The sequence below is a fragment of the Athene cunicularia genome (genome assembly GCF_003259725.1).
Source record: "Athene cunicularia isolate RWA chromosome 1 unlocalized genomic scaffold, athCun1 chr1_part1, whole genome shotgun sequence".
In the NCBI taxonomy this organism is placed as follows: Eukaryota; Metazoa; Chordata; class Aves; order Strigiformes; family Strigidae; genus Athene; species Athene cunicularia.
The window spans coordinates 125,877,915-125,900,374 of record NW_020799091.1 but is presented as its reverse complement, the minus strand read 5'-3'; the positions used below and the strand labels follow the sequence as shown (position 1 = coordinate 125,900,374).

General features: G+C 48.1%; 2 protein-coding genes across 2 annotated transcripts in view; one reads left to right on the top strand and one right to left on the bottom strand.

Annotated features, from left to right (window-relative positions):
• Positions 1 to 9,440, top strand: part of SPAG17 (sperm associated antigen 17) — a 128,455-nt gene extending 119,015 nt beyond the window's left edge. Inside the window, exons 46-48 of the mRNA XM_026844081.1 lie at positions 1,194 to 1,338; positions 2,536 to 2,673; positions 5,970 to 9,440. Coding sequence (XP_026699882.1) covers positions 1,194 to 1,338; positions 2,536 to 2,672 — 282 coding nt within the window. The 3' untranslated portion in view covers position 2,673; positions 5,970 to 9,440. The remainder of the gene's footprint in view (positions 1 to 1,193; positions 1,339 to 2,535; positions 2,674 to 5,969) is intronic.
• Positions 8,789 to 22,460, bottom strand: part of WDR3 (WD repeat domain 3) — a 26,291-nt gene continuing 12,619 nt past the window's right edge. Inside the window, exons 13-26 of the mRNA XM_026847164.1 lie at positions 21,847 to 21,932; positions 20,636 to 20,771; positions 19,874 to 19,930; positions 18,722 to 18,822; positions 18,500 to 18,611; positions 18,250 to 18,384; positions 15,617 to 15,667; positions 14,906 to 14,971; positions 14,011 to 14,103; positions 13,407 to 13,454; positions 11,691 to 11,734; positions 11,101 to 11,229; positions 10,242 to 10,335; positions 8,789 to 9,533 (exon numbers count right to left, since the gene is read on the bottom strand). Of these exons, the coding sequence (XP_026702965.1) occupies positions 9,378 to 9,533; positions 10,242 to 10,335; positions 11,101 to 11,229; positions 11,691 to 11,734; positions 13,407 to 13,454; positions 14,011 to 14,103; positions 14,906 to 14,971; positions 15,617 to 15,667; positions 18,250 to 18,384; positions 18,500 to 18,611; positions 18,722 to 18,822; positions 19,874 to 19,930; positions 20,636 to 20,771; positions 21,847 to 21,932 (1,308 nt within the window). The 3' untranslated portion in view covers positions 8,789 to 9,377. The remainder of the gene's footprint in view (positions 9,534 to 10,241; positions 10,336 to 11,100; positions 11,230 to 11,690; positions 11,735 to 13,406; positions 13,455 to 14,010; positions 14,104 to 14,905; positions 14,972 to 15,616; positions 15,668 to 18,249; positions 18,385 to 18,499; positions 18,612 to 18,721; positions 18,823 to 19,873; positions 19,931 to 20,635; positions 20,772 to 21,846; positions 21,933 to 22,460) is intronic.

Sequence of the window (22,460 nt, the reverse complement as noted above, 5' to 3'; positions counted from 1 at the left end):
ATGTCTTCCCTGTGATGAGGATCCCAGAACTGGACACAGTACTCCAGGTTGGGTCTCACCAGAGCAGAATAGAGGGGCAGAATCCCCTCCCTCGCCCTGCTGGCCATGCTGCTTTTTGTGCAGCCCAGGATACGGTTGGCTTTCTGGGCTGTGAGGGCATGTTGTTGGCTCATGTCCGGCTTTTTATCCACCAGTACCCCAAGTCCTCCTCCACAGGGCTGCTCTCAATCCCTTCATCCCTCATCTTATATTGATATTGGAGGTTGCCTTGTGCAGGACTTTGCACTTGGCCTCCTTGAACCTTATGATGTTCACATGGTCCCACCTCCTCAGCCTGTCCAGGTTCATCTGGATGGCACATCCCATCCCTCAGGCGTGTCAACAGCACCACTCAGCTTGGTATCATCAGCAGATGTGCTGAGGGTGTGCTCAGTCCCACTGTCTGTGTCACTGATGAAGATATTAAACAGCACTAGTCCTAGTACAGACCCCGAGGGGTCAGGGGCCACTTGTCACCAGTCTTCATCTGGAGACTGAGCCATTGACCACTACCCTCTGGATGTGACCATCCAACCAACTTCTATAATAATCCAGAGTCCACCCATCAAATCCTTATCTCTGCAATTTAGAGAGGAAGATGCTGGGGAGATGGTGTCAAAGGCCTCAGGAGTCCAGACAGATGGCTAGAATAACTTCCATTCTTTTTTCTCTCCACAATTCCATCCTTTTTGTATCTTGCTTTTCTCCCTACCTCTATATTCTTTTTAGAGTAGAACAGAATGGACTATTTCAGTTGGAAGGGACCTACAACAATCATCTAGTCCAACTGCCTGATCAATTCAGGGCTGACCAAAGTTAAATCATGTTACTAAGGGCATTGTCCAAGTGCCTCTTAAACACTGACAGGCTTGGGGCATAGACCTCTCTATGATTCTCCCCCCAGCTGTCCCAATTCCCCTTACTCCCTCTGGAACCTAAAAGGAAATTTAAGGCAAAAAAATGCAAGCACTTGACAGTTTTCTTTCAGACTGTAATGTAAAGAGACACTGTTTTGTACAGACCTTTCTAGTGAAACAAATACTAGGTAACTAGCCACACAATCACCTGTGATGGCCACTAAGCCTTTCATTTACTGGAAGGGACTATGTATGGAACATGCACCACACCTGTGAGTAATCCCCTATCTCTCCTAGGTGGCAGCAGGCTTGCAGGTGGAACTGGAGATAGAGATTTTTGCCATGGTAACTGGAGGGGAAGATACCGATGGCCTTGAAGAAGTTTCCCATGATATTGAAATATTAACAGAAACAGAGACTCTTCTCCTGCCTGTGAGAGCAAATATCCTTTGTTGTCTTACTTCCCACACACATACACCTTCTAGCATCAATCCTGGGGACCATCCACCTCCTCAGGAGCCTTAAGCATTGTTTCCATTGAAGGCTGCTGAGGTAGCAAGTTTTACTGTCCTTTTCTGTGACATGCAGATGGGTATTTTCAAAAGTACAACAAATGATTCTGACATCAAAAGCAACTTACACCAGAGTAACAACGGTTTGAAAAATAGGGAAAGGAACAATGGTAAGCTCAGCAAAATGTGTTGTTTTAAAAAGAAATGAAAGTATAATAAGAGGAACTCTTTCCCACCACCCCCAATGGAAATCCTTTATAACATTTTTGAACCTGTAGTAGCATCTGACAGTGCAGCCTCATAAGCAACAAAATCATGTATCATCCTGGATACTGAAGACACAATCCCTGCTCCAGCAGACACACAAGCACAGAAATGCATGAATGCTGTCAGAAACCAGCCCAGTGTGGGTTCAGTGGGATTTTCAGCTGTTTAATTGAGGACAGAGATTAAGAAAATAATGCAAGTCAAGAACCATTATTTCTCTCTCCCTTGTGCTCCAGAAACTATTTTTTACATAAAATTACAGGCTCATTTTTTAAGGACAAGTTCAGAAAAAAGGGTGAAGCTCTGTTTTGACTATCAATCAGATATACACTTAAAAGCCTGGGAGAAGAGGTCTTCTTTAAACCTATAAATGAAATAGCAAGGCAAGGTGCATGCAAACACACCAGAAACTCCATTCTGGTAAGCACCACCCTTACCAAAGAAGGGAGAACTTCAGGGTCCTCTGAGCCTGACCAAAGTACTAGCTAACAGCAACTCCACTGAGGCTTTATATGCCCTGAAGTGACACTGAAACTCCCAAATTTACTTCATAGTCACCCAGAAAAGTCTTTCAAGCCCATTACTGCAGAGCTGAGCTAGACAGGGCTGCTGACATAGCAGCAAAAGCAACTCCTGCTCTGTTCCCACTCACCCAGCCCTCAGTCAGACACACAGTTGCAGACCAGCCTCCAAAACATGTGCCCTTCCCCAATATTTTATCTGGTCTTTGAGCTGAGGGGAGTAGTCCAGATTCAAGCTGTTTCACAGCTTTATTTCTAGAATCCATTCCAGCCTTGACATGTATTATTAAAGTTACATAAATGTACAGAAATGGTTGGATCCTTAACATGATATTCCACCTGTGTTCACCAGTGATGTTTATGAGTGCCGCCCACAAGGATTCCCCCAGGGTGGGACAGCCACAACAGTCCGGGTAGTTCCTACAAGCCCCAGGCCACGGTTCCAGATCACACTACCCCAAAAGCTTTCTAGTTAATATAAGTACTGGATGCAGTAATACCAGCTGTGAATTAAAATACAGTAGTTTGACCTCCTCTTGGTTTCTGATCCACATCATCAAACCTCATGCAAATGACAGCAAAGCTGTCATGCACATATCACACAGACATGACATTTGACATTGTCCTACACAACATCCTTGTCTCTATACTGGAGATACGCGAGTTTGATGGATGGACCACTTGATGAATAAGGAATTGTCTGGATGGTTGCACTCAAAGAGTTGTGGTCAATGGCTCTATGTCTGAGTGGAGAGCAGTGACAAGTGCCTTTCCTCAGGGGTGGGTGTTGGGACCGGCACTGTTTAACATCTTTGCTGACAGTGGGATTGAGGCACTCTCAGCAGTTTGCTGATGACGTTGAGCTGTGTGGTGCGACTGACACGCTGGAGGGAAGGGATGGGCCATCCAGAGGGACCTGGACAGGCTGGAGAGGTGGGACTGTGCTGACATCATGGAGTTCAACAAGGCCAAGTGCAAGGTCCTGAACATGGGTCGGGGCAATCCCAAGCACAAACACAGGCTGGGTGAGGAGTGGGCCGAGAGCAGCCCTGCGGAGAAGGACTTGGGGTATTAGTGGATGGAAAACTGACCATGAGCCAGCAATGTGCACTCGCAGCCCAGAAAGCCAACCGTGTCCTGGGCTGCATCCAGAGCAGTGTGGCCAGCAGGGCGAGGGAGGGGATTCTCTCTCTCTACTCCACTCTCATGAGACCCCCCCCTGCAGTGTGTGTCCAGCTCTGGGGGCACCAACATCAGAAGGATACAGACTTGCTCGAGCAGGTCCAGAGGAGGCATGAAGATGACCTGGAGCACCTCCCCTGTGAGAACAAGCTGAGAGAGTTAGGGATGTTCATCTGGAGAAGGCTCTGGATCTTATAGCTGCCTCCCAGTACTTAAAGGGGCTACAGGAAAGCTGGGGAGGGACTCCTGATCAGAGGGTATAGGGATAGAATGAGGGGTAATGGTTTTAAACTGAAAAAGGGTAGATTTAGATTAGATACAAGGAAGAAATTCTTCCCTGTGAGGGTGGTGAGACACTGGCACAGGTTGCCCAGAGATGCTGTGGCTGCCCCCTCCCTGGCAGTGTTCCAGACCAGGTTGGACGGGGCTTTGAGCAACCTGGGCTAGTGGAAGGTGTCCCTGCCCATAGCAAGGGGGGTGGATCGAGATGGTCTTTAAGGTCTCTTCTAACCCAAACCGTTCTATCATTCTATGACAACCTGACACAAGAAAAGGGAAGCACTGGATGGCGTTAACCAAAAGGACTCACTGCAAGAGATTTACAGAGGACTACCACTGCCCAGCCAAGCCTCTCCAGTCTCAAATCCTTCACTTAACCATCTCCACATTAAACTAGTCATTAAGCCTCCTGGCAGCAGGAGGCTGGATTTATTGCAGTTAAGACCTCATAAATCAGCTTCTATTTAACACTCTTCACCTTCTAAAACCAAGTCTTACTGCTGACCCTTTTACACTGACAGCAAGTCTAATAAGGGATGGGAGTCTTGCAGGTAGACAGGGCAACCTTAACGTAAGTTCACACACATACAACCCTCTGCACACATCATTTCATGCAGAACGTTTCCGTAACCTTAGAGAATCAGGCTATACAGAGAATGGGTAATCTTCCCTGCCAACAAAAGCAGCCTATTGGGAATTTCTCCTCAAACCATCAGCCAACAATTTAACATTAGGGTGGTGTTTCGCCTCACCCATATCAACTCAGGCACCCTACAATACATTGATGGTGACAGTTCATAAACAGGAACCCTGTGGATGTTTCTTCTCTCCTCAGCTCAAGAATCCCCATTTGCCTCATATGTGTAACACTGACATCATCTTTTTCTTTCAACTTTAACATCTGTAAGTTGGCCATGTTATCTAACAAGTCAGTAAAGAAATCCCAGCTGTGTATCATTTCCTCTCCTCTGGAGGAAGAAAGTGACCACATCACTCAGTTCTTAAAAGAAACTTCAGAGACACACACCTCTGCTGCATCTGCTCTAGGACTCTTTTTTTTTTTTTTTTTTTTTTTTCCTGTTTAAGTATCTTCTTACATTTTCCAGTATGGAATTCTACCCCCAAAGTAACATGCAATTATAGGCTAGAAGAACAGCAAATTTAATGCCTTCCAGGTTAGGGGCTTACAACCTGGAGCTCATCAGTGAAGGCAATTTAGACAAACTTCTCTCACTTTGTGTTGAAATGGAAGAGAAGTACTCACCCAGTCAGTTCGCAATTCAGTGAGACACCTCCCCTGTCCCAACAGGCTCAACTGAAATTCTCATCAGTGTCACCTCTCATCAAATCTCCAAGTGGAGAGAAAAAAAAAAATTAACTCCACAGTATTCTCCTCCCACACGGCTAATCCAGTTAATCATAGTTACTGCTGCCACAGCCAAATCTCCCTTCTGCTCTGACAAAATTTTTGTGAATTGATTGATAATTTCTACTGAAGCTACCCCATGCTACCCAAGCAATGGTACGAAATGCCTCTTTGAACATTCCTCCCCACAAAATCTCCTGGACTCAAAACCACATCCACCTCAAACAGGTCAAGGAACCCTGGACTGGTTGGGGACACATGAAACATGAGACACTGACACTCCTAGGTTAAGTCCTGTATTTGGCTAAATAGTCTTCTTCAACCATCCAGAACAGAAATAGTTAAGTCCTTGCAGAGGCAACCGTGACAAACTTTTGAGTTCACATCGCCTTTCCCAGGTGGTTATCACCAGAGCCAGAGATTCTCTCCACTGAGACCTAGAAACTTCCCTGCAACATTAGGCTTGATCACACATTTGCCACACCTCCTAGTAGAGAACAAGCAAAAATCACTGATGAAGCATCACCTAACCAAACTTAAGTCATTTGTATTTCCTTAGTTATTTCTCATTTAAATGTAAAACGTTTCACAAAGGTTCCCTCAGTTGACTCAAAATTAAATCCTGCACAGGAAGCTGCCCGAAGCCTTCAGTATTCCTGCCCATCCTGAACTCGCTGTCACAATTTTTATGCCATTCATTTGTGAAATAAAAGCAAACTCAATCTAATTGAAGCCTGTGTGAGAACCCTTGCTCATGTTGTTCCCTTGCAACAGCAAGAGCAGAGTCCAGTTCTGCTGAAGCCAGCCCATAGCAATCACAGTGCTCACACAACACCTGCAAAGTATGTGGACATAACTGCTGGGTTTCCTTCAACAACTGTACAAAGGTAGAGGTGGAGTTTGGGGTTTTTTTTCTTTCATGTGAATTTTCTCTCTTACACTACAGGTCAGAGCCCTAGAATAACCTGAAGACCAGCAATACTGAAATACTGAGTCTTAGTGCGTTATGGAAACATCCCAATGTAACTTTTTCATTTATTTAATCTGATTAACATGAATACGTATTTTGTCTGTCCCCAGTCAAAGGGAAAAGTGGTCCAAAAGTTGCACAGCCTTCTGACATGGCTCTCTGAAATGCAAACAGTGGAAAGATTACTATATTTCAACGCCAATGTCTGATACTCTGTCAGAAGAGCCAAATGGTTCCTAGCAGCTTTACTTTGTTTTCTAAAGGGGTTTAGGTTTCTATAATCTGTGCTGAGGCACCTGAAATCTTTAAGTACTATGCATGCAGCAGGTTTCACTGAAGTCAAATGTGATTCAAGAAAGAGCTGCTGATCTGCTCTGGTCTTCCAATTCCTAAGTTAGTTTGCTTTCACAATCATAGGCTTAATTTTCTGTGTGTTCACCTGCATTTAATTAGCTGCAGACACCAGATGGGAATTACAAGTACACAAAGTTACATTTGACAGAGAGGGATTGACAGGGATTCTGCTTATATCCTCCTCTTCATCAGCAGACTTGATCATCTTCAAATACTCATCAGCACATCTCTTCATAGTAGAGGACTGAGCCACTTAGATATGGCCTTTTTTCCCCCCTTTGTTCCTGCTTACATAGTAGTGACTAAAAGAAAACATCTCAGTCTCTCTGCGAGACACCATATTTGTATATCTAATTGCCAGCAGTGTGCTTTCCTGTGCTTCATCCTTTTTCCAGCATGTGATATCCTGAGAGATGGGGAATCTTCCTTGACACATGCACATGACTTCTCTCAACAATTTACAGTGTCTGAGAATCCCATGATTGGGTATTAAATAATAGCTTAGACCACTGCAAGCTCAGGTTTGTAAATCCACGGAGTTTCACTAAGAAAGGGCAAGGTGAGGTGCCCAAGGATATCAGAATTCTAATGTATCAGTGGGCACAGGGCAGACCTCTTCCACTTAAAGCAGATGCTGAGCTCCCTCAGTATCCGTCCGAGTACTGCACTGATGTTTTCCACTGCCCCACCAGACATGACTGTTTGTCCACCAAGCCATTTGAGTCAGATCTAACCTACTAACCAAGGCTAAAAGCCAGCTCAGGAAGGTGTTGAACCAGATACCCAGCTGTGGATGTTCTTTAAGCCCTGCCCACAGACGAGAAACCACCACAAGAAGCAGTGTCAAGCTTGATCCAGAATTCCCCAATGCCCAAATGCTTTTCAGTTTTCTGTAGGCACAGCCAGCAGCCCTCCAGCAGTCTCCCTGGGAGCTCATTCTGGGCACTGAGGCGACCCAGTGCTGCCAGACACAAAGCAGAGAACCAGAGGGAAAGTTCACTGAGGATGCCTGTGTCAGCACCTATGGAAAGAGGACACCTCAAGACCTTTTCTTCCAAGGATTCTTCCCAAATTGCAGAGACAGGGAACAAAGGCGAAGGAATCCCACCTCTTCCCAGCTTTGATGATCAAAGGAGACACCTGTCATCATCATGGGATGACGACTCTGCATCCCAAGCCACTCTTGCATACCACCATCTACATCCTTGTCACCAGTCCCTGAGTTCACATGCACCTGTGGCCGTGTTTTTTTTTCCAGGCCTCCCCAAGGATCATCAAAACAGCTGCTTATTATGTAGGTTCCACATTTCTCTCCCTGGCACATCACATGGAGGTGTACAACTCAGCCTTCCCCTTTTGGTACCTGGTTTTGGGGTCTCTCTCCTCAGTCATCCCTGCTGGAGGCGCACTATGGTGTCACCAGCCACCCCTCCACTTGTAAGACTTCTGTTTCTTTACTTCCCCAGTGGACCAGAGCATTTCAGCAGCAGCTCATATGGATACAGGATGTCCACTAAGCTTACCAACACTGCTCATCATCCCACAGTGCCTCCTTTCCCTCCCATTGCAGTAATCCCTCTCACGAGGAGCAGTAAAGGAACAGAACAGAGCAAGATGAAATAGAACAGAGTAAGGCAGGATGGAGACATGTTTGAGTGGAGCTGTTTGATCACAAGTTTCATCTGTATCTGGACAAATAAAAAGTTATAGAGGCAACCAGAAACAACTGGCAGAGCTGTATGAAGACTGCAGTTTCCATAGTCTGAGACCCACCTCCTGGAACTGGAGCACAAAGTGCTGCTGTAAATTACCCAGACTCTGAAGAAGCAAGTGAACCAAAAGACCCCTGACAAAGTTATTTACTAACAACTCTAAGAGGAGTGGTTACTGCACCTGAGGTATTGCCAAAAGAGAGACCAGCTGAACCATTTGCCTTGTGCATAATTGCTAGTAATAGAGAACCTAAGTCAAAGACAATCCTCAGTGACAACTGGGTTGCAATTAAAACTCCATATGAAGTCTAAGTTAGAAAGAAGCCGAGCTTTGGAGTACCCAAGTCAGACCTGTAAGTCCAACAGTCAGCGAAGTACCCAGAAGCAGCCCCCACCACATCCATCAAACCTGTTATTACTGGTAAAAAACACAGCACATACTACAAACTAAAAACTTGGTGATAGCAGCAGAGACTTGCTCCCTTTATCCTGCCCAATGCCCCCACTGTGAAAATGAATCATTTTATCTGATACAGGACAAGTACAACATCACAACAATTCAGTGCAACTGCTAAAAGCTGGAGCAGCTACAATGCAAACAACCCACACTTCTCGTGATCAGTCCGCCAACTCTACGGAACAGCACAATCCTGGATGGCAGCCCTTCCGTTTCCTCCCACAGGTTTTATTCTCTGGAAATAAAAAATAAAATCCCTTCGAGAACTGACACACAGGGCAAAGGAGTTGAGGCTTTACTAGCGAAATATCAGGACAAAACCACATGAACAAAACTGTCTCAGAAAGCACCTATAAATATGCCTTTAATAGAGTGTGACCATGTCTGGCAGAAATCATGTAGCTCTGCCCAGAGGCTCCAAGCACTGCCACAAACCACCAGCAGGTATCAAAACAGCCTCAAATCTTGTCAGCTGCCTTCCCTGGCATGGGCACAGTCTCACCAGCAGTCCACATGCTGGATTCACTCCCTTGAGTCAACACTGCCAGAAGGAGCACATTTCTTCCGCAGGAGAAATCAACTCCATTTCTAACAGGCATTCCTCTGGAGGAAAAGCACGTACCTTTGACGGCCACCTCAGGAAGAGTTCAAATACATGTATATGCAGCTGACTAGAGTTTCTCTCAGAGACAACCATTCTGAGTAAGTGTTATATGCTGGGTTATACCGCATAGGAGGGGCCAGACTGTGTCCCGCTCACAGGACATCATCACAGATGTTCAGCCCCAAGAACACTTCCACAGCCAGCACTGAGGTTACAGGACCCCACATCCAGGTGCTTTGGGTCTTGGGCAACAAATGCTAGAGCACTGCAAGAACCATCTTCTCTTTCTTCTTCCTCTTCTTCTTCTTCTCCTCAAAACGGTCAGTAGCGTCAGCAAAAAATGTCACTTCATCCTTGGCCTCGATCTCCCTCTTCAGGAACTGGAGCCCTGCCATGTTGAATCCCAGCACATCCTGTGGAGACAGACCAGCACCACACTGTTGGGCACATCTCAAGCTTGTGAGGGTCCTGCCCTGGCCACCCTCTACTAAGAAAGGACAAAACCAAGACAATCTACAGATTGGAAAGCAATGTTATTTAAATGTACACTTCATCTGAATAGAACAGTCAGTCCTGCACTCTGTTCCCCATTTCTCTCTTAAAAGCAGCTATAATCACAGAATCACCTAGGTTGGAAAAGACCTTGAAGATAATCTAGTGGCCATCAAGCATAGCTACACATACAGAAGCATCTACAGCATTTAGAGATGGGACTATTTTTATTCCCACTGTATTTTCTGAAAGACAAGTTGCTGGCAGGCACCTGAAGTCACCTCTGGGAAGATGCACATTCTGCATTATTTGAGAGACTAGTAGCCCACAGAAAAGCCCAAGAGAAATAGTTTATTTACCTCCTACATACTTAGAAACTAGTGAGCCAAAGCCCAAATATATACATCACAGAAAACCAAGAGTAAATGAGGGAGTGAACACGAGCTCATCACTTGGTAGTCTCACATCAGGGGGAACATAAAGCAAAGGCAGCCTATGTGCACAGGAGGGAGGTGAAATGGGGTCAGAACCCCGACCAACTTTCCCACTGCATGCTACAGAAAACACGCACTCCCAGATATTATTCCTGTTAGTCCAGAACCTGGGAAAGGAGAGGGTGCAGCACTCACCCGGGCCTCGCTGACTCTGGAGATGGTGGTTTTCTTCAAATTTTCTATCACCGTCACCAGCATGTGGTTGCTTGTGATCTGCCCAAAATGTATTCTGGGAACAAAGCAGGCAGTGATGTATTGCAGAAGAACTAAGCATCAGAAAGTCCCTCTCCTGAGCATCTCTAGGTTCTGGACATGGATTCTTCTTACATCAGGCCTCCCCAGACCAGCCATATATGAATGGGCATGGACAAATTTATCTGGAAAAGCTATTTTCTGAAGCTTCTCTTTAACATACGAGGGAAGGTCTCTCTGCGGGCATGGGCTCTACAATGCCTCTGTGCCAGTCAGCAGTGCCATTTCAGCCTTGATGCAGGATCTTTCCTGCCAGTGAGACTTGGGGGACAAGGACCAGCAACCCCATTTGGGCACATCAGTGCTCTGCATCCCACTGGTCCGCTCCCACACACCATTTGCTGTGGGCTGCAGTGATTCCTCACCTCCTGCAGAGATCACATCTTTATTCCCAAGGACGCTCCCCAGCAGCTTCAGACTCAGGGACACAGGAGAAAGCCCAAATTTTCCCCACATTCTTACAGTATGTTCACGACAAGCAGCATCATTTCAGTGGCTCCAGGAAAGAGGGTGTATTGCCCAGCTCTGCGCTGTCTCACAGCACTGACTCACAGCACAGGAGCAAGGAGTTCACGTAAATGACACAAAGGAGTTCATGACATGCACCAGCACGAGGGGCCCAGAGGAAACAGTGGGCCCACTGCTGATCAGAGCCCTGTTAGGGCTTCCTCAGGTCCAGGTTCTGGACAGGAATAGCAAGACTTAAGACTAGCAGATCTGTCTGGGCAGATTAAGGACTCACTTGAGCAGGAAGAGGAGAGCTCGGCACAGGAGTTCAACTTCTGAACCCTGGTGAATGTATTCGTTGAAGAGTCTGAGCAGGTCAGGGACATAGGAGAAGGGCAGCACCAGGAGAGACTCTTCCAGCTCACTTGGGAGAAAGCAGAAGGACAGAAGCATTAGTCTCAGCCACTGTGCTTCTACAGGTGAGCAGGAAACACTTCCATGTAGGTAGGTTCTGGTACAAAAGCTGTGCTAAGCCTTCCTCACTGCTGGTCTGGGACTGCCCAGCTCATCCACACAGCCCAGGCCAGCAGACATCTGGCACAGGGAACAGCCATGCTGTCTTCCATCCTCAGCATCCCCATGCTGCTCTTCTCAAACACATGCACCCCCAAGCAGCCAACCCACATACACAAGATTCAGCCAACACTCCCCATGGAAGGAATGATTTCCATACCCCAATCCCACGCATGCTCCAAAAGAAGCTGCCAGCAACAGTAACTCCAGACTCGCTGGCACTGCCTACACCCAGCACCAAATCCAGTCCTGGACCCAGAAATCCAGTAGTCAGTCACAAATCTCTTCAAAAATAAGGCTCTTGGGACTCACCTTGATTTGACCTTCTTGAAAACTTCTAGCACATACACAGAAGGCTGTAACAGAGCAAAGTGTATTTTTTGCAGTCAGAAATTCTCAGACGTTCAGTGAAAAGCACTGTGTACTAGCATGACACGAGTGGCATGAGCTCTAGCCTCCAATACCTGGACATTTAACTACCATACATAATTTTTTCTCGTTGTAAATTCTTAAGGAATAGAAACAGAGTCAGTAACTGCTGTACCAGTAGCACCGAAATAAACCTGGGCAGCTACAACACAGCCCTGCCTTGCTCAGAGCTGCCCTGCACAGGCAGGGATTGAGGGTCGGGAAGCCTTCATGTGCTTCCACTTCCTGCTTCTGTGTCAAGGCAACACAGCAGATACACCGGGACAAGTGTTCCACAAGCAGAGTCTCTCTCAAGGAAGAGGATAAGCGACTGTCAGTGCATGAAGTCCTTCTGTTCATGATCTGACATGCCGAATGCTCATCGTGGTCAGTTCACCACATAACAGGGCATGTCATACCTTGCAGCTGTGTTTTTACCTAGCAGCCTAGCACCTGGACTAGCACATTCTTCCAAGACTTTGGAAACAGGTTCAGATTCCCTCTTCTGTACAGTGGGATTCAATCAAACATCACCTGCCTCCAAAGAAATTGCTAGCTACTAAGCCAAGGGATTTCATTCATCCCCGTTCAATCTATTTAAATTGCAATTAAAAATGCCCATATTGACAGCCAAAGGGAGAGAACAGCTCTGGCTAAGGGCTGACTGATAATGTCACATGCACAGTGACAGGGGCTCCCAATTGCACATTCCAGGGGATCACAGAATCATCTCGGTTGGAAAATACCTTGAAGATCATCCAGTCCCACCATTAACCTCACATTGACTGTTCTCAACCCCACCAGATCCCTCAGCGCTGGGTCAACCCAACTCTTCAACCCCTCCAGGGATGGGGACTCCCCCCCTGCCCTGGGCAGCCCATTCCAACGCCCAACAACCCCTTCTGCAAAGAAATACTTCCTAAGAGCCAGTCTGACCCTGCCCTGGCGCAGCTTGAGGCCATTCCCTCTTGTACTATCGCTTGTTAGTTCATTAAAGAGACTCATCCCCCCTCTCTGCACCCTCCTTTCAGGGAGCTGTAGAGGGCCAGGAGGTCTCCCCTCAGCCTCCTCTTCTCCAGACTAAACCCCCCCAGTTCCCTCAGCCGCTCCCCATCAGACCTGTGCTCCAGACCCTGCACCAGCTCCAATGCCCTTCTCTGGACATGCTCGAGTCATTCAATGGCCTTTTCATAGCGAGGGATGCTCAGGTATTTTGTGTTAAGATGGCACAGCTCCTCCAGAATAAGCTATCACATGGCAACTGCAGCCTCCCAGCAGCAGGAACGTGTGTCCTACAGCACAGGAAAGGTTTGAACTACCTTTCCCATTATTTTGGTGAATACTGTAAACCACCACTGGTTCATGATAAGGTACAGGATAAGGCCATATCTACTGTCAGGTTTATGTTTAACCCTGATGGGGTTAAGCTTTTGTAATATACATGCAAGATATAAAAAAAAACCCCAAAACCCAGATTGTGTTCCCTCAGCACAAGCTGAGTTTTCATTTCAAGTTGAACCAAGTGGTCCTCCTTCCTCACAGCAAGCCAGTCCAGCAAATCAACCAGCCCCACTCCAGCTGGGAATGGCCCACAGCCTGGGGCCTGGGCATGCCACTTACTGTAATATTTCCATAGGCACGAAGGATGGGATTGACAGGAAAGGGAACCTGCAGACACAAAATGGGTTAGGATGAGGCAGGTGCATGTGTACAAATGCACATTCACAGAGAAAACTTCAACCTTCTGTAGAACAGAGCTTTTATCAAGTGTCTTTCTGCAATCCCCACATTTCTACCCTTCCCAGAACATCGCTGAAGGCCTCATTTGCAGCCACTAGACAACCTCATTTTCAGGCATACATGACTAACTCAGACATGTATGAATTTTCTTCCACTTCTTGTCACTTTTCCTCCTTATATCACAGCCCCTTATTAAGCAGGAAGTGATGAGATAAGACAAAGAATAGGCTTTGGGATGAATCTGCAGCAGCAGGCTCTCTCAGGGACAAAACTTACATCCTACTGTGACTTTAAAAAGGTGGTTGGAAAGACCACACCACCATCCATGACACAGAGCACAGCGCCAGTTTGTTCTCCAAAAGATTTCAGCAAATCTCTGCTATTTCCAGCTGTCCCAGTTTTATCTGCACGCTGAGCCCTTCCACCTGAGCTGGAAGGATACACCCAATACAGCTTGGCATTGGTACGTTCCTCAGTCTTTTACCTCTTTTCCTGCAGCTTTGCATATGGCCGTGTGTTCCTTTAGTTTTGCCATCTCTTCTCTGTACAGCTCGATAGCTTCCATGATCCGCTCAGCCTGTGCAGTACAGTAACAGCACATCAGTGACACCACCCGAGCCAGAGCAAAGCTCGAGTCCAACAGGACAAACGGAGGTGGAAGCAGAGGGGCTGACACAGAAAGATAACCTTTCTCCAGACCGCACCACTGCCCTGAGCCCAGCAATCACGTCCTGAAGACGCCAAACACCATCCACATTCCCCCCTCCACCACTGCCTGGGTGCTCTCTGCTGCAGCTTCAGTTGTTGCCTTGACATTGAACTCCACCCCTTTGCGGCACAAGCCAGGGCACAATTCAGATTAAGGATTTCCTCTGTATTTACAAGAGCACCAGACTGTTGAAATTCATGGCTGTGAAATTACCCACCCCACCCCTTCCTGGTACACCTCCCACCTCGGGAACCACAATACATTTCCACCTTCCACAGATGCTGACGGGACCAGGCAGCCCTTTGTGGGGAGAGGCCTGATGCCTAGAGAACATCCCAGCAGCCTTGTGCTCCTCTGGGCTGCGAACCCCAAAGGGCAAGAGCAGCCCCATCTGTCCCATGTATGACAGGCAGGGAAAGCTGCAGCTACAGGACGCTCACACCTTTTCCCTACAGAGATCTCGGAGGGAGATAATCCCTAGTGCGTGACTCTCCAGTCTCCCCGTTGGCCATGGAGCAGGACAGGCTGCTCTTGCAGGCAGAGGCAACCTGCCCTTACGTGATGGCACAGGTTACTCTTCTTCAAACTGATGCTTCGACCCTGTGGCAGCCCCACTCCCCAAGAGGCTGATAAGGCACAAAGCAACACTGGCAGACCCACGCGATCTTACCGCTTTGATGGTTTCAATAGTCTTCTTTCCCGCCAGCCCTGTCTCTCCTTGCGTCTCTCCAGCCACCTACAAGACACAGAGTTTGCAGCTCCCTCCTTCCGCACCTGAGCGGCCCCTGCCTCCCCCCACAGTCCATACTATGAAAAACATCAGCCCCATTCCCTAAACTGTTCGTTTACTTGGGGAAATAGAGGATTTCCAAGCTCTTCATCAGGAAGACGCACTGTGCTAACAGTGAGCTAACTGTGCTAACACTGAGCTCTGGGAGGCAGGTAAACACAGCTCTTCTGCCAACAGAGGCCAAGGGATCCAATCAGTGTCAAAACAGCACAAATTTCTGAGCAAGAGAGATGAGACTTCCCCACCTGCCCTGCACTCCGCAGACCCAGAAGCAGGAGTCAGAAGGCAGCCCAGCCTTGGGAACAGAGCTGGTGTGGACCTGAACTGGGGAGATCAGAAAGGCAACAGCCCAGCAAAGCTTCAGCACCCACAGCTACTATGTAGCAGTTCAGTCGGCTCCACACACCCTCCTGAACTTGTCTGTAGGACATACCAGAGACAACTGCAGCTTCAGCAGCACCTTCCTCCCTGCACCTCCTCAAAGTAAGAAAATTCCCAGTCCTCTTCACACCTTTTCTATGCTTCTTACAGAAACAGATATTCCAGACTTTGTACAGTCAGACTGACACACGCCCAGATGGTGTAACTCACCACAGGCTGCTCTTCCTTCGCCACGCTCTCTTCATATTCAGCTTCTCTTTGCTACAGCAGATGAAAACACAGCATATTAACACAGGGAAGCAGGCAGCAAACATGGGGACAAGTTCCTCCCAGACCTGTTGAGCTAGGGAGCCTGCAGCTTTGCACAGCCCACTGCAAAACCAGGACAAATCAGCAGAGATCAGCCATGTCAGTGCAAAATGCCTGCTTTGTCCCTGACCCCAACCCCATGGAGAACTCTGGAATCTCCCAGACAGAAAGAAATCAAGGTCTCTGTTCTGGATGCAGGAACAGTCCACCAAGCTGAGACAGAGACAACAGCAATTCAGCACCAAACCTTCCACCAGGCACACAGCATGGAAAAAGCAAGACTAGAAAAGCCCCAGGGTTGTGCTGGCCTGCCAGAGGAAAGAGCCTCCTCTCTGGCATCTCTCACATGAATAGGGCCCCATCATAATTCACTATCAGTGTATTCATGCCCACCTTGTTACTCAAACTGGACCCAAAACACACTTTTCTGGAATCTGCAAAGTGAGTTGTGTCTGTCTCTCCTTTTACCACCATCATTCCTAACACACCGGTAACCACTGGGCATCAAGATGCTGCCTCTGGGTCACCTCAGCTCTCTGCAAACAGGCTGGGACAGAAAAAAAATTTTACTGCAGATTACACATCCACTCCTGCTTCTGTACATGGTTCTAGATACTTCCACACTGTGGTCTGAGAACTGCTTTAAGAAGGGCAGAGCAAGCCAGACCCCTCTGAGGGATACAGTGAAAAGACAAGTTACAAATTGTTCCAAGGGAATTTCCAATCAGAAACGTGAAACAAATGCGCCCTCCAACTCCAAGGGTGGTTTAGCTCTGGAACAGGTACTCAAACAGCCTGGAAAATCCATCTCTGAGCAGTCTGACACAGATTTAAGGTTATCCTGCAGTGAGCAAGAGGTTGGACTACAGACCCCTGTGAGAGCAGAGAAACCAGGCCTGTGAGAAACTAAGACAAACAGCCTGGGAAAGCAAAAGTTGAGGCTGATTGAAAATATGCCTCAAACACTCGCAAGACAAAACTCTGAGTCACAGGGTGCTTTCTGTGGAGGCCGAAGCTGATAAGGCTGCCCGACGTATCTGGGGGAGAGAGCCCTGTGGAGACAGGACGGCTCTGCCCTGGGGCACCTGGGCAGATTTCAAGGGCCATGTGTCCGGTGAATGAACTTTGCTTCATTATCCACGAAATGCATATTAAAGTTGACACCCCGCAATATGCTAACGAGGGCTGTCCTGATCATGCTAGTGACATCATCCCATGAAACACCTTAGCCCTCCCCGTACATGGGATATGTAGGTCTGTGGGTTGACCTAGGGGACGGACCCAAGGAAAGTGGGTATAAATCGAAGGGGAGAAGAAAGGGCTCTCTCTCTCTCTCTGCCCCACTCCCCCCCCCCAAGCAAAGAAGACAGATACCAGCGAAGAAGACGGCCACCTCCTGGAACCCTTGCCGGCAGGATCAGCGCAGGAACCCAGACCGGTGATCTGTATTCCCCTATTCCCTCTATCTCCCTCTTTTCCTTTTTCTATTAAGAAACGCAAAGCATATTATATTGCTTGCCACAACTTACTCTGTACTTAGCCAATTATCATGTGTTCAATTAGTACATTGTAGGTAGTTAATAAATGCTTGAACTTGGAGACTTGTTGTCCGCTCGAATTGGGGATTTGCGAATCTGAGTCACTTGTCCCCCATCGGAGCAGGACATGACAACCCCCAGAGTTTCCTTCAGTCCTTCGAATCTCTGACTCACAGAATCACCTATGTTGGAAAAGACCTTGAAGGTCCTCCAGTCCAACCATTAACCTCACACTGACCGTTCCCAGCTCCACCAGATCCCTCAGCGCTGGCTCAACCCGACTCTTCAACCCCTCCAGGGATGGGGACTCCCCCCCTGCCCTGGGCAGCCCATTCCAATGCCCAACAACCCCTTCTGCAAAGAAATACTTCCTAAGAGCCAGTCTGACCCTGCCCTGGCACAGCTTGAGGCCATTCCCTCTTGTCCTATCACTTGTTACTTGGTTCAAGAGACTCTTAAATTCCTCACAATACACACTCAAATGGAGTAAAAGGGGCTTCTTCCAGCATCCCTCAGCTCTGGGGCCTGTTACTGAGGTGGAACAGACCTCTCACAGCTGGAAAAAGGGAAACCAAGATAAACTGCATTTAACAGGAGCAGTGCTCTCCATCACTCCACAAAAGCACCTACTGAACTGCCTCCAAAGCACACGAGTTGAAAGGAGCACAAGAGAATAAGAGAAGATCAAAGACTGTAGTCAACAGACCTGTAGAAAACCATGGCTACAGAGGAAAGTCTGGGAAGCAAGAGAGAAGCAAAGCAGAGAGCAAGGTAGCCAGTCACCTGCAACGCAGTGCAGGCAGGCAAGCACCCACAACATCTGCAGTGCTGCCTCCAGACAGCTCAGGGCAACAGCCCCATCACACAAAAGATGCCGGTGAACGCTGGGCACCTCAATTAGTAACGAGCAAGTCTGCCAAGCACAGGGCCAGGCTCTTCCACCCTGCCAAAGGAGGAATCTGGAAGTTGCCTTTGGCAGAAGCACACAACTCTCACCATCTCCCTCTCCTCTTCCAAAACAAGGGGCTCCCTGGTCCTTTCCCAGAGGCGCAGGGACTTGTCGTGGGATGCCGACACCACGTAGTCTCCATTGGGACTGAGTGCCAAACACCACACCTCCTGGTGATGCCCCTGTGTTGAAGACAGAAGAGGTAAGACACCACCACCCCCCAGCTCCCAGCCCCTGAGGGAAGCGCTGCTCACATGGGGATAACATTACATCGCAACAGTCTCCAAAACTTCCTACCTCCAATGTCTGGATGTGCTCAAATTTATCCGCATCCCACTGCTTAATTTTGCCGTCCTTTCCAGCCGTGAAGAAGAGATGGGATTTCGCCACAAACTGCAGATACATCACGCTGGAAGGGAAAAAGACTCAAATTCACCCCACTTGGGGAATGCTGCTCGAGCACAACCCCGTGGAGATAAGATAGCCCACAGCCCAGAGGTGCTGGAGGATTTGCCTGACCTGTCATCATGGGCGAAGAGAGAGCGGTGACAGTCCCCAAAATCCAAGCCCCAAATCTTCACATTCCTGTCAGCAGAGCCAGTCGCAATTAGAGTCCCATCCTACAGAGCAACAAAGAGAGAGGAGGGTGTGGGTAGCTGGCTGGCAGCACCACAAAAAACTGCTGCTGGACCAGTGACTAAGCAGTGCTGAGCAGGCAGATCCCTGGCTCCCAAACCAACACCCTCCTGATCCCTCCACCTCCTCTCACCAAGGCAGCCCATGACTGTGGTACCAGCACAGCCAACTGACAGCATCCTGGCTTTTTTGTGAATTTGGCACTTAAGACCTTAGCTATATCTTGACATTTTTGGCTTCCCATTCCAAGGGCAGCTTAGAACGAACAGGTCTTATGAGGAGCCAGCTGAGGGAACTGGGGGAGTTAGTCTGGAGGATGCTGAGGGGAGACCTCGTGGACCTCTACAGCTCCCTGAAAGGAGGGTGCAGAGAGGGGGGATGAGTCTCTTGAACCAAGGAGCAAGTGACAGGACAAGAGGGAATGGCCTCAAGCTGTGCCAGGGCAGGGTCAGACTGGCTCTTAGGAAGTATTTCTTTGCAGAAGGGGTTGTTGGGCATTGGAATGGGCTGCCCAGGGCAGGGGGGGAGTCCCCATCCCTGGAGGGATTGAAGAGTCGGGTTGACCCAGTGCTGAGGGATCTGGTGGAGTTGGGAACGGTCAGTGTGAGGTTAATGGTTGGACTGGATGATCTTCAAGGTCTTTTCCAATCTTGATGATTCTGTGATTCTGTGTACAGGCATGAAGAGGCTGCTCCACCTCAGCACCTGCTCTCTGCTCTCACTAACCAAGAATTCAGGCTCCTCTCAGTCAGTAACTTTAGTAGAGCAGGCTGTACCTCTTAAGATGAACCCCCACAGCATTCTGATTTCCACTTGCTCACAGATCACCCTGCTCAGATCTGTCATGACCACTACTGTGCAACTGCTCCCTGTGAGGGATAAGTAAGAGCTTGGTGTGTCCATCAAGAAACTGCCAAGTTGGGAGCAAGGAGGTGATGAGAGAGGAAATCCTAGAGGACTTGCTGCCAGCAGAGGTTCTCACAGTCACTCCTATCCCCACAGTCCCACCTAACACACAGCCCTAAAGATACTTACACAGGAGATGTCCATACACAGCACTGGCAGCTTGTGTCCATACAGAGAAAGGAAAAACTGAAGGAGAAGAAAGGCATATCAGTTATGACAGGCTGGATGAAAATCCCACATGCACATGTGAAAATCCCAAGCTCCAGGCTAGTTCTGCTCTGCCTTAGGAACTCTGTCTTTCTAACACTGCCCCACTTTCATTCTTACCTGGAACACTGCTAGCAGCAGGGCCACGATGGCAGAGCTGAGAGCAGGGTGAAGCACACATGCAAGATGAGCTAACTCTGGTGCTCATCACCACTGCCTCTCTGTTTCTCTTTGCCTGTCAGTACTGGTCCATCTTGTGACAATTCCCTAATATTGTGCTAATATACAACTCATAAAAGCACCGCTCACAAGGAAGATTCTCCTCCCCCAGACTTTGCCTCTGCTTTGCCCTATTTAACACCACATGGGACACACCCACCCACAGCATTACAGTGCCTCACATCTCTGGAGCACCACCACACCCGCAGGGTTTACAGCAAACCCTTCCACCTGCAAATTCACAACACTTCCCAGATGAAAAATGGATTTTTTTATCCAGTGTGGGTCAGCCATGGTGCTGTCAGGTTCACTAGCAAACAGGCACATGAAACGGGAGGCATGGTCTCTCTTTGATTCTTACTAGCGTCTCACAAAAAACAGACACTTTTTCCTATGGATTCCTGCTCTGCCAGGCTACAATTACATCACTCCTTGCACAGCCTCACAGCCCATTTGGTCACATACCTTGAGTGTGTCAACGTAGAAAATCTTCACAGTGCAATCCAGCAAGGAAACAGCCAGCAGTTTCTGGTTGGGGCTGTACCGCACACAGAGAACATCTTCATCCAGCTGCAAAACACGCACGTGCTTCACAGAAAGCCTGGCAGCAAGAGGTAAAAACAAACTGTTATCCCAAACAAGTTGGGAAGAGGTATGAATATAACTCCCACATTGCGCATTGGGAAAGCAAGTTCATTCTAACACGCAGCATCTCATTCCTCATTATGACCTGAGCAAGACAGGACTTGAAATAAACACAGCACTGCAGGCTGAGACATGTCACTGATAAATTTACTGTTTAATAATGATCTGGAGGCCCATCCTGTGATTAGAAGCTAAACTCGCACACAATCAAGGGGTCAGAACATGGCAAATGGCCTTCCCCAGCTAAACTCAGACCTTCACAAAACACCACTGAGCTCACTCTTCTCCACATGTTGGAGAAGGTGGCCAACGGTATCCCGGCTTGTATCAGCAGTAGCATGGCCAGCAGGGACAGGGAAGGGATCTGACCCCTGTACTCGCCACTGGTGAGGCCGCACCTCGATAAGTGGGTTCAGTTTTGGGCCCCTCACTCCAAAAAGGCCATTGAATGACTCGAGTGTGTCCAGAGAAGGGCAACGGAGCTGGTGCAGGGTCTGGAGCACAGGTCTGATGGGGAACGGCTGAGGGAACTGGGGGGGTTTAGTCTGGAGAAGAGGAGGCTGAGGGGAGACCTCGTGGCCCTCTACAGCTCCCTGAAAGGAGGGTGCAGAGAGGGGGGATGAGTCTCTTGAACCAAGGAACCAGCGCCAGACCAAGAGGGAATGGCCTCAAGCTGCGCCAGGGCAAGGTCAGACTGGCTTTTAGGAAGTATTTCTTTGCAGAAGGGGTTGTTGGGCGTTGGAATGGGCTGCCCAGGGCAGGGGGGGGAGTCCCCATCCCTGGAGGGGTTGAAGAGTCAGGTTGACCCAGCGCTGAGGGATCTGGTGGAGTTGGGAACGGTCAGTGTGAGGTTAATGGTTGGACTGGATGATCTTCAAGGTCTTTTCCAGCCTTGATGATTCTGTGATTCTGTGTTCCACGTGTATGTATGTCATGGACACTTCTTACAGTGTACCACAAAGGCCAAAGCATCCATCAGTGACAATGGATAAGTGCACTGGAATGTAGTTTAGAAAGGTTTCTTTTCTCACCTTTTCTGAATACTGCTCTCATCCTTCACAAGCTCGAACTCCCAGAACTTGACACATTTATCAGCACCTCCTGTCACAAAGCCACGCTGCAGGGGAAAATGAAGAAATTATGAAACCGGTTTTGGTATAACCCAGAGAAATTCTACAACAAGGAGGTTTTTGAAATGTCCCACATTCCTACAGTATTTATGATTAACTGGTCCAGGAGCACTTGCTCTAGCTGGAGCATGCATTACCCACTGGCTGAGCAACAACAACAACAATTTCAAAAGCTCTGGCAGACAAAGACTCCAAATGTAAATCAAAACATGGACTGAAACTTTGGGACTGAAAGCAGCCCTCTCAGCTGGAGGTAATGGTATGCTTGTGTTTTGTGGGCAAGTTGACACTCTCACTGTGTCTAAATGACACACTCCACCACCCCACAAGCACAGCCTTCACACTACCCCTTTCACATTAAGAACAAGGGTAAAATCTGTCACATGTGTTTTAATCTGTAGGGTGAATGAATCTCAGGCAGGCTATTACTTGTTATGATTTTGTTCCCACTAAAAACCACTCCAGCTTCTGGGGTGCAACAGGACCATGTAAGAAAAATAAGAAATACATAAACA